Source organism: Scatophagus argus, chromosome 8 (genome assembly GCF_020382885.2).
Source record: "Scatophagus argus isolate fScaArg1 chromosome 8, fScaArg1.pri, whole genome shotgun sequence".
In the NCBI taxonomy this organism is placed as follows: domain Eukaryota; kingdom Metazoa; phylum Chordata; class Actinopteri; family Scatophagidae; genus Scatophagus; species Scatophagus argus.
This window is the reverse complement of record NC_058500.1, coordinates 7,544,629-7,560,362: the sequence shown is the minus strand read 5'-3', so window position 1 is coordinate 7,560,362 and position 15,734 is coordinate 7,544,629. Positions and strand designations below refer to the sequence as shown.

Below are 15,734 nucleotides of genomic sequence, written 5' to 3'. Positions count from 1 at the left end.
TGAACACTAGCGCCACAGTCACAACAAGACTTTTATATTTTCTGAACAGTTCAACTTGCATTACATTCACATTTAATATCAATCATCTATATGACTTACAACATAAATGCTGCTCAACGATTACATTTTGTACAAAAGAAATCCATATATCCAATAAACAATCTTTATATTTCTTGTGAGAAGACATAAGAGATATTCTGAGAACAAAATAGCTTAAAATGTTAGCTTTTCAAGTGTTAAAGCAAAAGAAAGAGCATTACAAATAATTATTTATTTATTGAGATTCCTTTTATTTTACAAGCTGGAAACGTGTTAAGGTGGCACCTGTATATATCTTTTTAGCACATAATAAAACAGATGATGCTATAATGATGAAGGCACTGAAAACGAATTTGAATAATATAAACGATAGGTTAATGAAATTGGTAATAATGTAGGGCGTGACTTTTGTGACACTGTGCTGTTGACAAGCCAGGCCTGCTCTTCTGATAATCAGATATACAGGAAGCTCTCCTGAAACTAAGCTTTTACGTGCAGTACGTGAAGGCACCACGGGCCTGGGTTCTCCTTCTACGTCAATGACACTGGGCGGCTCATGAATGGGGGGGGGTCTGAAGTGGGAGGGCCCGTCATCTGACTTTACCAGGCAGGAAAAAGTGGGTGTTGTGCTGTAGTGTTTGGTTTTGTGCGATGAACCTACATGACTGTTTTTAAACACGTGAGCAGCGGGTTCACTGTGCTTACGGACCGCAGCGGAGCAATTAGCCCAGAGCACAGCGAACATCCATCAGTTGAGACGCGCAGGCCAGCAGCAACCGTGCGGCAGGGGAAGCTAGCCCCGACCCTCCAAGACTCAGTGACGGCGGCAGCCCGCCAGGAGCCAGAGCCATGGGTTTCCGCAAGAAGAACAAGAGCCCACCGGTGCTGAGCCACGAGTTTGTGATCCAGAATCACGCCGACATGGTTTCGTGTTTGGCCATGATTATCCTCCTCGGCCTGATGTTCGAGGTACTGTGTGTTTAGCCGAGTGATGTTAGCTGCTGCTAATGATTAGCTGACATGACAGCAGCACTCAAGGGGCAGGGCGCTAGCGTGTCTTTCTCCTTTCCTTCTCATGTGTCTCACTGATTGCCAAGGAAGATGGCGAGGAGGCCCACTGGCCCAGCTGACAGGTCGTTTTACCAGTCGGCTAATGCATTGCCTCCTTTGCAGATCGTTATGTATCTGGCGTTGGGCAATAAAATAGTCAGGCTAAAAGTGCCTGCACATTTGATCACCACCTCTTTGGGTCGGCAGAGCAGCTATAGCTGACTATTACCTGAACAAGATAGCGTCCTCCTCACTAACCTGTCCGCGCCCAAACTCAGCCACCAGGCAGAAATTACTGTTAAAACTTACAGTGTTCCGTTTTAATGAATGTGTATCTGTAGATACAGAGATGGGTTATAGCTTGATAATGTGTTATCTATGCCTTCACTCGTGTAGAAAATGAACCCCGTGATAGACACACGTCCTGACACAACAGGAGAAAGTGTAGCAATGGCAGTGAGCTTGAAATACATCCGTTTAGAGACCCCTGAGAGCCCCTCCAGGCAGCCCCTGGAGCTCCCCAGACCCTAGTGATGGGAAGTAGTGGATCCAGGATCCTTCAGTGACACAGCAGTCTTCACTTCTTGCATGTGTGCATGAGATTATGACTGAATATTTCACTTAAAATATTAATTCTAAATACAGTCATTAAGATTTTGTTAATGTACACCTGCTGATAAAAAAGGGTATCGTGACTGAGAGTAAGGAAATATGTAAGTAGTCAGTGACAAACCAGAGTCAACCCATTAATCCGCTTTCCGTCCTTGTGTTCCAGGTCACAGCGAAGTTTGCCATCATGTTCATCACAGTGCAGTACAACGTAACACAAGTACTCGGTGAGCTGACGTTTGAACATTACAGCATTTTCCAAATAACTTTTCTCAGTGAATGTCCAACACTACATGCTTAATGTGCCTCCTCTTTAGACATGATTTAGGATTCAAGGCTCAGACCTTTTCGCCACCCCTCTTCTCACCCCCCCTTTATTTATTTATTTTGTTTAAAGCAGATGAGAAGAGTGAGCCAGTGAACCTTTACCAGTATGGCCCTAAAGATGTGGCCACTGTGTTTTTCTACCTGCTTATTGCGGTCATCCTTCATGCCTTGATACAAGAATATATTCTCGACGTGAGTACATCAACATCCAAACTCTGCAGCTGTCACACATTTTTATATATCTTCCTTCCAAAAATAAAAATCCTTTTGTGGATCGCATTTAACAGTATCTAAGGATTTAAAAAAAGAAAATCTGCCTCTGTAAAAGTGCAGGCTCCCACTTTTTCATGTCTGTCTTAAAAACAACAGAAAAAACCTAGTGAATATGGTTGAGTGGAGCGACCTTGTGATTAACAGATGACCTTCTCTGTCTCCTGAGATGCCCAGTCTGAAAACAAATAAGGTCAAATGACTACAGCTACAATATTTGTGCGAGAAGGACAAGGGGAAAACTTGCTCACCTACTCCATATATGCTCAGTAAACTCAATAACAGGCAGTTTTATTCCCTTAAGCTCCTGTTCCTCGTCATGGAAATGGGTCTACAGACATCTTGGTTTTGAAATGAGATGTGATTAATTGGAAAAAAAGTAATTCGCTCTTTCTTCATAACAAGGAAGAAACTATTTCGTGTGTCATATTTCTGTAATGTTTTTGTTTAATTTCAGAAAATGAACAGAAGGTTGCACCTGTCAAAGACCAAACACAGCAAGTTCAATGAGTCCGGACAGCTTGCAGCGTTCTACCTGTTCTCCTTCATCTGGGGCTGCAGCATCCTAACAGCGGTACGAGGGTCAGGAGCCGCAGAAACGCACTGTCCTAGAATGCATCAGGCTTTATCTCATGCATGCATCTCTCTCTCTGCTTTTTTTTTTCTTAACAGGAAGACTTTGCAACAAATCCTACTTTCTTATGGGAGGGTTACCCACACACTCACATGGTGTAAGTAAAGATATATAGACTGCTGAAACATCAACAACATCATTTAAATGAGTTCTAAATGAATTAATAAATGGGTTTTAAGTTCAGCTTTGATAGTTTTAGCCTTTCTCTTAAAATTTAGGATGCTCGTGTATTGTGCCACTTGTCTCGAAGTGCTGGGATTCATCTCAGTATCTTATATCAGTGTTTCATATCACAGTCCAGACCAGGGCTGGGCAATTAACGCCGACAGACGCAGATACGTGCTTCCACACGTAAATAATAAAAACGCCAGGCTTTTCAAAATAAAAGCAACACGGTTGTATTGCATGCACGGCATAAATACTTGTTCATTAGCGTTAATGACTGACCTGCCGCGGCCGGACCGGGATGCCTAAGGGGCCGTATGTGGCCCGCGGGCCGTAAAATGCCCAGGTCTGGTCCAGACCATTGAGAGATCATGTTTTATTTTATTTTTCTCCTGCCGTTTGCTTACTGGTTTGACTTTTACATATGAGAGTAGAAAAATATATTTTGAATAGAAGTTGCAGGACAATGCAAGGACATGGACAACATGATTAATTTAATATGAATAGAATATAACTTATGTCTGTGCTGAAATAACACCTCTGTCACACCTTTCCTCTGTCAAGTTTTCAGGTCAAGTTCTTCTACATTTGCCAAATTGCCTATTGGCTCCATGCACTTCCCGAGTTGTACTTTCAAAAAGTACGCAAGGTGAGTCTGAAAATGTTCCAGGTTTTTGAATGTTTCCACTGCGCTCGCTGAGCAGCAGTTTCTTTATGTGAATCAGTGGACTTATATGTGAGATGCCACGTGGGTCCAAGTGAAAGCTAAAGCTGTCAGCTTAAGTCTGGGTTTTACAGCCACATCAACCATATATCTCTTAACAGATGAGAAGTGCTGAAGGACTCAAGTGTGTCAGCGGTAACACATCACTTGATAAAATTAATTTTACTAGTTCTTGTCAAGTACAGCAGTGCTTATACGCCAGTTGGTTCTTCTGGCATTTCTTGTGTCACCACGAGGATTCAGCTGACGTGTAGGGGTCAGGAATAAATTAGATAGATAGATAGACTTTGTTGATCCCAGGCTGGGAAATTACAGTGCAGCAGCAGCAGCATTAAACACAGTGACGATACCGTGAAAGAAAAAGAATAACCCGTACTGTAAAAATAGCAAATATACAAAGCAATATAAAAATGTATAAACAACAAATAAGCAGAAATTAAAGAAAAAAAAAAACAGCTGCGCCTCAGTTGCAGTACTTATACATACAAGCAACTAGACATGTTTTTGTTTGTGGAATTAGCATGAAGAGGGTATCACTTATTATCGGCTCTCTTTCTGCTAAACTAAAAAAGCATTTTCGTTGGAGGTTCACTGGGTCAAGCATGTGTGAAGCCATTTTGTTGGTAATTACTGTGCACACAGGGTTTGTGTAAGAAAATGCTTGATGTTAGCCATTATGTTGTCATGGTTATGAATATGCTTAAATTCAATCCTATGAAAAGTGCTTCATTTTAATCCTAATCTGGTGTTTCATCTACACAATCACTCATGTAAACAAAATATCAATTAATATTAAAAATGGATTTTGTTGTCTATTGGCATTAAAATTAGGAAGAATTTAGTAGTCAAAACATAAACTGAAAGTCAACATGTAAAATGAACAAGGTGAACATTAATGAACATTATTGTAATTTTTACACAATTTAATTTATAGTAAAAATTTAATAAAGCTTAAAGAGTCTAGAAATTGTTGGTTTAGGTTTTTTTTTGTTTTGTTTTGTTTTTTCTGGAAAGTGCTTTAATTTTAATATATTATTATTAATATATTATTTTAGAGTACACTGAAGCCAAGCTGAGCTTAAGGTTTAATTTTCATTAAAAATGCATCATCGCTAAAACGTGGTGAATAAGTCCCCGGTTGTGTTGTAAAAGTTGCAGACTTTCCTCAAGAATTTTTTAAATAAAAATGTTGAAATGAAATGACTAAAATCTTGAATATACTTTGATAGAACTCTGATGTCGCTGCTGTTACTAACACAAGCCCTTTCTCTCATTTTGTTTTATTTCTCCAGGAGGACATCCCCCGCCAGCTCTATTACATTTGCCTTTACGTTGTCCACATCACTGGTGCCTATGTCTTAAAGTGAGTGAAATATTTCGTTTTTCTGAGCATATCTTGAATTTCCCTCGGGATCAATAAAGTATCTATCTATCTATATCCTCTGAGGATGAAATATTCTCAAGAATAACATTCTAGGTATACCACTCATAAAAATCTAATTAGGTCTGGAGAGTGTTTCAGATCAGAGCCTCATGAAGTGGTTTTGGCGTCTTACTGGGTTTAAGCGGTGGCACTTTTTGCTATTGCAGCGAATTATCTAAAAGTGAAATGAGTACACTGTTATTTTTTTTTTTCCTGCTTTGAATGATGGACTGTGAGGAGTTGCTCAGCTTTCAGTTCTCATCTGAACTCTAAGCCAGGTCAGCCTACTTTTCCTCTATAAGGAGAATTGAAACCATGAAATGTCAGACTGTATTTTGACCTGCGAGCCCTTTGTGTATTTCAAAATGGAGCCTCTTCCCTTTGCTCATCACTTTTCTCAAAGATTATTAAATCTTGGAGGGGAAAAAGAAGCGATGAGCTGATATGAAAGTGTTCTCTTGTGCTCACAGACAGATTGTGTATGTCTAATAGCGTGTGTCGCTGCTAGTGTTCAGTGTTGTCTCCTGCTCTCCTGTGGTTGACTTGTTCTTTCTTCATGCTCTGAGTCATCCTCACCTGAGCCTGTGTTGCTGTCCCTCTCTGTGGTTCCTGTCATGTTCAGCCTCCACCGACTGGGCCTGGTGTTGCTGGTCCCTCACTACCTGGTGGAGCTCCTGTTCCATGCTTCACGTCTCTTCTACTTCAGTGATGAGAACAAGCAGAAGGGGTATGGCTTTATTTTATATTAAAAATCTTTGACTGGAGATAGTGCCTTCCTGATCTGAACAGCTTTTTTTTTTGTTTTCCTTTATAGTTTTACTCTGTGGGCACTGCTTTTTGTCATTGCCCGCCTCCTCACCCTCACACTCTCAGTTCTGACATTTGGCTTTGGGCTGCCCCGTACAGAAAACCAGGGCTTTTCCCTAGCAGAAGGCAACTTCAACGTGCTCACCATAAGGCAAGTCCAGATGGCAATTAATAGGAGGAGCCTTCAATGTCTTGTACCTAGCTAATCTACCTGTGGCATTAGAAACAAGCTAAAGCACTGAAGAACTTTAGTAATTCTTAAAATGTGTCCTCCTCCCCACCCCTCAGGATGACCTGTTTGGCAGCTATCTGCCTGACACAGGCTTGGATGATGTGGAAATTCATTAACTTTCAGTTGAAAAAGTGGAGGGAGCACAGCCAGAACCAGGCCTCAAAGAAGAAGACGGTCAGCCCAAAGAGCAAGCCTCACAAAAGAGATCCTGCCAGGGGTGAGTGTCTGGTCAGTCACCCCAAACAGACATAATGAGTGTCTGTGTCACATGCTTACATGTCACACCCTGCATGTTTCAAATTCTTTGGCAATATTGCTCAACCGAATCTGAAATCACTTTCACTTGTCTTGTCAGGAGGTGCCACCAATGGGGTTGTGAAGTCTGACGATAAAACATCACCACGGGCAAGAAAAGCCAAAGCCTCATAGAGATGGGATAAGTGTGGGAAAAGACTGAGTGGGGGGAGTTCTGGCAACGTGACGTTAGGTCTTTACACAACTTCAAATTTTGTGTACTGCTCTCCGAAACAAACGTGTAAGCGCACTAAGAAACCTTACATAACTGTCTCTTTGGGGCTCAAACTCCTTTCTGAACAAGTTCAGTGTTACTGTCTGCTAGAAAAATTTATCATTAATTTGGGTTCTGTGCAGATGGGACGTTTGGCACAGCAGTGCTGGTTTTGATGCTTTAACAGGATAGATTTAGCTCTTCAAAGTGTCCTTTTGTGTAAAACTATGATCACTCGCCGGGTACTTTAAACTGAGTTGCTCTTCACTGATTTTTGCATGGAATTGGTTAACATCACAAGCAAACCTTAAAAAGCCAATTTTGACTTCAGGGCAACTTAATAGAAAGTGTTAATGTACAGACTAGTCGTGTGGGGTGTCATTTTAAGTTTGGGCCCCATTCAGTTGAACTTGCGAAAAAGGCCACTGGCTAAAGTCCCAAAATAAAGCCTTTCTTGCTCTGCAAGACAGCACTTTGATATTCTGTTTTTGTCAGGAAAAGATCCTAAATAAATGGATTCAGAGGAATATTTGTGCTATTTAGGTATTTGGCATGACTGCAGCCAGAAAACTGAAGCTTGTACTCCTTGATCATTTACTGCCATTATTTGACAGCCTCTGCCTTTGAAATCCAACATGTCACAGGATTGAGGCACCTTTTGTGTTTTTATTTTTTTATTTTTTTGCATTTATAACTAGCCTGGAAATCAGCTTCACCCTGTCACAGGGGCTCGTCCAGGTTTGGTGACCTACCAGAAGAAGCTGTACTGTAACCTGTGATGCTGTACTTTATGCATACAGTTATATCTTTATAATGGCATGATCGGAAACTTGAGCAAGAAAATGTGTGTTTGAGGCTGCACTTCAGTCTGTAATGTGCATGATGGTTTAAGGCTAAAGAATTTATGGCTAGTTCCTGCCTGTGCTGTTGAGTTTGAATCTCTCTCTCTCTCTCTCACACACACACACACACACATACACACACACACACACACACACACACACATAAGCATTCAGTGGCCTTTTTACAACTGCTGCAAGAGGTTTGAGTTATTTATTTTTGCCATATACTACAGATGATTATTATTTTATATGCTCTGTAAAGCTGTAACCAGCAAACACAGCAGTACATAGCAGCTGCATTTAGTTGATCCAAACAATACAATCTTTCTTCAAGTGTCCTTACAATGTCAGTGGTTTGTATCACTCGTTTTTGCTTGTGTTGCGTTCTGTTTGCTTCTCTGTTTGCTTTTTTATTGTTGGGTAACGGGGGACAAAGTCTTCACCGCTTACACCATGACTTACATCCCATGGTTCAATGGGAGGTGTGTCTGTACGCCTGTGCACTTGCTCGTGCGTGTACAGTATTGTTTTGCCTACTGTGTATGTGAATTAAGTGGGTTCGAATGATGATGATGATGACGTCGATGACAACGATGTTTATTGCTTGTCACGTTTAAAAAAAAAAAAAAAAAAAAAGATTATTGCCTGCGTGCAGAGCATGAAATGTGACAATCTGCTCATTGACTCCTGCCCCGTTTGCTGTACCTCACGATCATATCCTGTCTTTTGGTTCACTTTAGTTGGGCCGTATCGGAGCCCAACAAGGTTCTGTGTGTAAAACACTGAGTTGTGGATAGGTGTATGTTCTGTAGGTTACTAAACGACTTGTGTTCAAGTGTTTTTGCCCCTCAGATGCCCTTTCGTGTGTGAGAGAGACTCTGTCATTTCCGATTGCCAAACGTGGCATGTTTTGTCCTTCCTGCTTCAACTTTTCAGTGATTCTGACATTGCTGTGGAGCACATGTATCTTACTGTTGGCCGTACTCTTTCCTCCCATGCACCGAGTCCTGCTCTACTACTAAACCACTGTGCATGTGAAGCTCTGCACAGACAAGACTGTACTACCTGTCTGCAGACTGTTGGAGTTTGGAGACTTTGGTCCAGAGCAGGGAGGAGATGAGGATGCCATTCATTTTTGGTCCCTTTAGAGCTCCTTATAGGGACTTTGGTGGTCCTTTTAAAGCCGTGTTTCTGTGTATGGCAGTGTCATAGGAGGGAAGGAGGAGCAGAGGACTTATGTACCAGCCTGTTATTAAACTGTCTCAGATGTAAAAGAGGAAAAAAAAAAAAGCTGACTTAACCCTACACTGTACTAAAGTATGTGTCAGATTTTTAAGCTATTTTTATAGAGGCGAAACTGTTGAAATTCACTGTTGTTCAGTACACACGTGTGAATATTTGTTTTGCATCCATATTGATATGAATTGTTTTTATATAAGAATGGAGCTTGCTGAACTGTTGGAGTGAGTATACATTGTGGTATGAGTGTAAAAATTTACTTAGCCTAATGGTTTATTTAACTTCATGGCCTTACTAGAGAAAAGTGAACTCAATTGTATAACAGTGCTCAGTTAACGCTACGCTGCAGCTGTACACTGCAGCTTTCTTTCACAACTCCATATCTTATGATAGTGAAATGCACCATCACACTGACCTTAGTCGTTATCACATGAGTTTAGATAGATACTATGATCAGAGGAGCAAATGGTCAGTATAGTGTTTTATTTGTTCCAGTCCTGCAGGTGTCTCTCAGTTCATGTGCTTACAAGCAACCAGATGCAGAACCAACAAGCTACGTTTTGCAGAGTGAAACCAGCTCATCAGATGTCACACTGTAACAACAATCGGCAGACATGGTAGGCTCTGAAACATGAGCTGCTCTGTCTCAGTTCACAGTTCCCTCGCTTTGAGACACAATAGCCTGTATAATCCCACAGGAATGCACTTTTTTTTTTTTTGCATAATAATGCATTATGTCAGAGCACCATAACACTGCTCACTTGGGCTGTTTGATTCTCTATGATTTACAAATTGGAGTTTGCTTGGTTCAAACCTGTGCATTTTGTAATTGCTGAAAACTTCAAATAAAAACACTGCAATGATTCAACTGTATGAGCAACCTCTAGGTGGCAACAGTCATTAATGCATTTGACCATGAGCTCACATTAAGAAGAACCTGCATAGCACTGACACACATTATTTGTGGTCTGTTATTCATTCTGCGTTGATTGATTGATTTGTTTTTATTTTGCTTCTTGTTTATAGACATCGTGATATATTTCATTTTCAACTGTGTTGCCTCTGATCTGCTCTGATGGTATATATTTATGCAATTTTTTGTGAGTACTCATCATTTTTCTTTTGTCACTATTTTTTTTATTTCATGTTTGAATAAAGCTTTTATTCAAAACACAAACTTGTTGAACATATTTTTTTTTATATACTGCCCGCGTGTTGAGTAATACGACCGTCTCCATGGAAACCAAAACATCGCTGTCTCAAAGTGCACAGTAAATTATGAGAGCTGTAGATAATTATCCACTTCTGAACCGGCGGTGAAAATGTCATTCACAAGGCAGAGATACGCACAAGATGTTGGTTTTGAAGGCTCCTCTCTCGCACCTCCTGCTCGTTACAATCTTTCCACCTATTTAACTTATAGATGTATTTAGAGACCTACCTGATTTAAAACATTTTTCATTTATATTACCCTATGGGGATGGTGTCAGGAGACATGAGGATATATTGGCCAAATCCTAATTCTTGGCTAATTACCACCAGGGGGCAACAGTGAGCTTTTTGCCTGAGGGAGAGGAGCAGTCTGCAGGGGCATAGCTGCATACAGACCTGCATTAATAAATCACTAGTCAGAGTGAGGCAGACAGAAACATTGTCTTATCACACAGTATACAGCTCAACACTTTAAATCAACCTCAAGTTTGCAGCGAGCCAACAAATCGAAGTAATGATGGATTTACACAAATATGAGGGTATATATTTCCAATAGGAGCACATCCAGTTTGACTGGCAGGGCACTGTAAGCATGACATCTGCATTCATGGATGGTGAGGAATGAGAACAACACCTGCAGCTCACTGCTAATGTGTTGTGCTGTTTCAGAGTAATGGCTTTTCTCTGGGCAATCAGACAGCATGATGGATCAGTGGGAACCAGAGAGGCAGGCTGGAGCTCTGCAGGGTCAGCACAAGGACAGGAGTTCACACACACACTCTCCATCACGCACACACACTGATGACTGTCATCCCCAGCATACACGACCTGAACCCGCTGAGTGTGTTGCTCCAAAAGCGAACTCGCAGAAAGAGTCCGAACAGCAGAGGCCAGCTAAGTAGAAGGGGGAAAAAATTCACAATCCAGCTCTTTTTTTTCTTTTTTTTAAATTCTACCCCTTCATCCAATGAGGATAAATCTCTTCCTGAATCGTCAGTATTATGTGTAATTTCCATATAAATTAGCTTCATTAAAAGGGGAGTACTTTCTTATTTAACGAAGCTCATTTGAAATTCTGTATTTAATAAGACATGCAATCACAGACTTGCAGACTAATAGCCAACAATTAGCAGGACTGGAGCATGTGTGTGCGCCTTTGTGTTTGTGTGTGTCTGTGTAACCTCTTAGTATTGTAGTCCCTCAGTGTTATTTTCATTGATTGTCTCAAATGAGCAAATTGGGCCGCAGCTGCTCTCCCAGCCAGGTTTACTTGCAGTGATCCATGAAGTACGGTGGAGATCTAAGACCTCATAGCTACAGTATTAGTGAGCGAGTTGATGAGAGGGGAGTGTGTGAGGTGAGCAACAGAGCAGTTGTAGACCAGCGAAGGAGCGTGGAAGGGGTGGAAACATCTGGAACGGACCAGAGGCACAGGAATGAAAAGCCGACAGGAGTGAAGACAAAATGGCAAAGGAAGTGAGAGGAAGAGAACCAGATGGAGAGAGATGTTGAGCAGAGTGCTGTGATTTACAGTGGAACAGAAACAGGGACAAGTGTGTGCGTTGGGAAGAGGAGAGGCAATGCCCTATCAGTGTCCATCACAGCAGGCGAATTACAGCAGACTGAATGGGAGACAAGAGAGAGACATTTGAAAATGAAGAAAAAGAGATGCTAGTCTGCACATTTTCATTCAGTATCAACCTCCGTTAAAAGGTTGTTCAGGCACCTTATTCAGTATCCAGCTTTCTGCTATATAGTATGTACATATGATAGCTTTATTTAGGCAAGTCCAGTTAAAACAAATTCATATCTATAAGTAGAAACACAAAAAGTAAAACAGCTCTTGGTGCAAAATTAAGGGAAAGCCAAAAGGAAGAATAACAGCAGAAGGCAAAAACTTAAACTAAAACTAAACATCACTGCTTATGTATATGTATTTGTTCATTAATGGCAAAACAATTGAAAGGGCATAAAAGAAATTTAAACGAAATTTAAATTCAGGACAAGATTTGAGTAATTGCACCAAGACAAATTCCTAGTAATGTGTAACCTCTTCACTTACAATGGCAATAAATTCAGTTCTGATTCTGATTCTGAAGATTTATAAGCACAGAAAAAGTTCTGAGAATGAGCAGAAAGAGGGAGAGAACTGAGTGTAATTGATGTTTTCATTCAGCAAAAGAAATGTCACAAGAAATTAAGAAGTAGACTCTCATTTACTTCACATCCAGAGGCAAACTTCTGGTTTTAAGCTAATACAATCCATTTGATTTGACCTGGATGAAAAGTGTTCTGTCACGCCAGTTTCCAAAACAGTAACATTCTGCAGTGAAATTAATGAAAGTAATAATGGAAGAATTGAAATTAAATTAAATTGAAATTGTCAAATTGGAAGTGTCACTATGTGTCCAATTTCTCACATTTAGTTTTGTAATTTTTGTTTAACGAAGTTCTGACAAATGACTGATGGCAACCTGCCTTGACTGTGCCGACTTCAGGGCACATTGAGAGTCCGTCGGAGGAAGCTATCGCAGCCACTACCAGCTGTCAACCATCCAGTTTTGTTTATCCTCCTCTGTTGAAATTAAAACGAGCAACGGTTTAACGGTTATGAGACAGGAGTAACGGCTTTTGACTACGCCGACTGAGCTCATTGTCCTGTTAGCAACAAAGCTAACTGTCACTTAGCGAGATAGCTAGCTTGAATAACTTTTCTCCCCTTGTCAATAACCCCTTATTGAATTAAATTAATAATAATGCGAGAATAAAATAAAAGCCCTGAAAATGAGGTTCACCTTAATTGTCTGGCAGAGTAGAGTCAACCACCCAAGAATTCAGTGCTTCATGTGTCAAACTACCCAATATGTGGCCCTTTGCTTACTTTATCTAAATCAGAATGGCCCTCTGGAAAAGTGCTACAGCCCATCCCTGCTATACAACTGCCAACTTTGTGATGTCACGCAGATTAATTTCATACATATTAATTTCTTAAGGCCCTGGTATCACTTTTTGGGTGTCTCACTCCAGCCCAATGAAACAGTCCTACATAGATAGCAGTTTAAGATCCTTACAAAGATTAGAAGGAAATTTTTCTCATTAAGCCTCTTCCCAAGTTCCTAAAAACCCTGAGTACCAAAACCGGCTGGTGGAAATTATGAGAATACATGTTGTAGTGCATATAAAATGAGGCTATTGCGCTTTATTTGTTACTTACTTGATCCAAAACTGTCCCCATGTGCTCTCAACTCTGGACTGATTACAGCTTGAATTATTTGTTCTGTACCCACTGAATAGCCTTCGAATAAATTTACTGCCCTACATTTGGTCTGCTGTTACAACTGAGTTCAGCCCTCGCTGCCTGTAACTGTATAACCATACCAAAACATGACACGATGTGGCATGCTGCAGTGTGAGCTTATAGGGCAAGTGAAGAGCTCAGTCATCACGTGTCGCCGCAAGCATTCACATTGAGCAACAGAGAAATCAACAAAAACGCGGAGGGAATACGAATGTGATTTATGCACGTCCTCTAGGCTATGTGGAATGTTTTCTGAGTGAATGTCTGCATACAGCTGTGCAACAACAAGCCGGGCGTCTGGATCGTGGATCTTTACACACCTACAAACATGTGCACGCACATACACATGGTTCAGTCGCAACTGGGACAGCTGACAGCACTAGCAGGGTCACGTGTGTTTATACAGTCTCATCTGTTCATGGCCTGAACTCCTCCGGTAACGCTCAGTGTGTGTGCTCTTCCAAGGGGCCAGAAAACACACAATGCCACACTCCATAGTTCCCTCTCCCTTATTCCTACGCCTTTGTGGGTTTTTGTTTTTCCAAACAGCAATGTTATCATCCTTTGAGGCTTTTGAGTCGGTCATTCTGCAACTGTCCCTCATTTTTGCTTCATCTTTTCAATCGTGTTGTAATGATTTTACATTGGACAATGGGAGGCAGAGGGTAATGGCTAAATGGAACTGGACCATATGGTGGAATGGGTAAATCTGCAAGCTCATGTTTCATTTGCTCTTGTAGGTGCGTCTTGTCCCCCCTTACATTCAGAAAGATTTCTCTCTGACCTGGTTTGTGACGGGCCAACTGGCAGCTGCCATCTGATTTTCATCACTGACATTAAATACAGTCTGTGGTTTGATGCAAAGTTGTGTGAGCCAGTGGGGTTTGAGCTTGAGCAGTAGGGTTGTGTTGTATAAAATAGGCTAGCTTTATGTAAATTTTAACTTATTTCACCTTAGCAGTTCACCAAAATCTGTATCTGAACTAATCTGAGGCGAGAAATGGCTGAATCCTCACTCATATTAGATCTACAAGGCCTAATTTAAAAGTTTGCTCTAACTTTCATACAGCAGAGGCACTACTGCACTGCTGGTGTTTTGGTTTAACTAGTGAGTTTCAGCCAAATTGACAGAAGCTAGCTTACTAGTAGTGTTAGGTTGACAGCATTGTAACACCAATACAAAAAAAAAAGCACTGGGTCACAATCCGTGCTGCTGTTTGTATTAACGTAGCTACCGAGCTTTCACATACTTCAGTTCAGTGGGAGCTAACGAGCTAACACCTCGTTAGTGCTTTGATCTGTACATGATCTGCTGTAACATTAACCAGCTCAGTGTTTTGTTACACATTTCCTTGCTCTGACTTTTTGTAGGTCCATTCAGTTGTGCCCAGAGGCATTTTGGTCTGCACCTGTTGATAATTGCTCTTGGAAATCACAATTGTGAACCATATGCTTCCCACACCACCTTTATCTTCCTCTTTAAACGAGATCTGCTTGTCCCATTTTTCTTCATTTCATCTGTGTATTTTTCCTTATTGAATACAGTTTGATATATTATATATTAATAAGTGCTAGTAGGCCAACTTCAAAATGTGTCATATACAATCATGGTGACCTCTTAACATTTCTTTTGTCTTGAGGCAGTTTCATAGCAATGTGTAGGTGTGTGTGAAGTGCTGTCGCTACACCAGCCGAAGTCAGTGCATGAGCACCATCGTTTCATACGACAATGACCCTGAAAACGTATCGGTGAAATACAGAGGATTCTTCCTGTTAGCAGTCAGCTAATATTGCAGAGTCCCTCCAGCATAACTGTCAACTCAGGTGAAGGTTGATGGTGGAAAGCAGTTTTAATAAAAGCAAGATATCATACAGAGATATTAAACCTTGAGTTATATTTTCAGCTGTTTAACATACATAGTGTATACATTCACAAATATTGATTTGTCTGACTTTCTCAGTCCATAAAATGTCTGGAAATGCTGAAATATGCTCAAATATTTAAAAAAAAATATAAGAAAGAAAATTAAATAAGACAAAGCTTGAAGTAGAAAATGTTTGGTATTTTTGTTTTAATAATTCCTACACTTACTTATTAATCAGATACACAAAGCAGCTGTGCTTTTGTCATTCTACTCAGCAAATGAACAAAGTGATTAATCAGCTAATAATTTCAGCTTTACATTAAGTACATATAGTGTTTAGTTTCTTAGAGTGTACAAGCATACAGCATTTACTGCATATGGGTTGTCTGCTTTCTCTCTCCACGTCTCACATCTGTGTGTGTGTGTGTGTGTGTGTGGGTGGGTGGGTGTGTGATTTTTAGCTGTTCCACTACCCTCCTGAAGCCTCATC

The 15,734-nt window shown here is 40.7% G+C and overlaps 1 protein-coding gene across 2 annotated transcripts; it reads left to right on the top strand.

Annotated features, from left to right (window-relative positions):
• Nucleotides 1-587: 587 nt before the first annotated feature.
• zgc:113278 (Translocating chain-associated membrane protein 1-like 1-like) lies at nt 588-6,726 on the top strand. 2 transcript variants are annotated; one of them, XM_046397084.1, is made up of 11 exons: nt 588-1,008; nt 1,865-1,925; nt 2,096-2,217; nt 2,753-2,869; nt 2,968-3,026; nt 3,659-3,743; nt 5,111-5,181; nt 5,864-5,968; nt 6,056-6,199; nt 6,337-6,497; nt 6,636-6,726. In XM_046397084.1, the coding sequence occupies exons 1-11, from the start codon at nt 889-891 to the stop codon at nt 6,707-6,709; spliced, it is 1,119 nt and encodes a 372-aa protein (XP_046253040.1). In that variant the 5' UTR covers nt 588-888; the 3' UTR covers nt 6,710-6,726. The 2 variants fall into 2 exon arrangements, with proteins under 2 accessions (XP_046253040.1, XP_046253041.1); XM_046397085.1 differs by having other exon boundaries at nt 591-1,008; nt 2,099-2,217.
• Nucleotides 6,727-15,734: the final 9,008 nt, after the last annotated feature.

Excerpts from the sequence above, each read along its gene's own strand:
- zgc:113278 (XM_046397084.1), top strand. The coding sequence starts at position 889 with ATGGGTTTCCGCAAGAAGAACAAGAGCCCACCGGTGCTGAGCCACGAG. Across the intron at positions 1,926-2,095 it reads CAACGTAACACAAGTACTCG|CAGATGAGAAGAGTGAGCCA; the intron begins GTGAGCTGACGT and ends TTTTGTTTAAAG. Across the intron at positions 2,218-2,752 it reads TACAAGAATATATTCTCGAC|AAAATGAACAGAAGGTTGCA; the intron begins GTGAGTACATCA and ends GTTTAATTTCAG.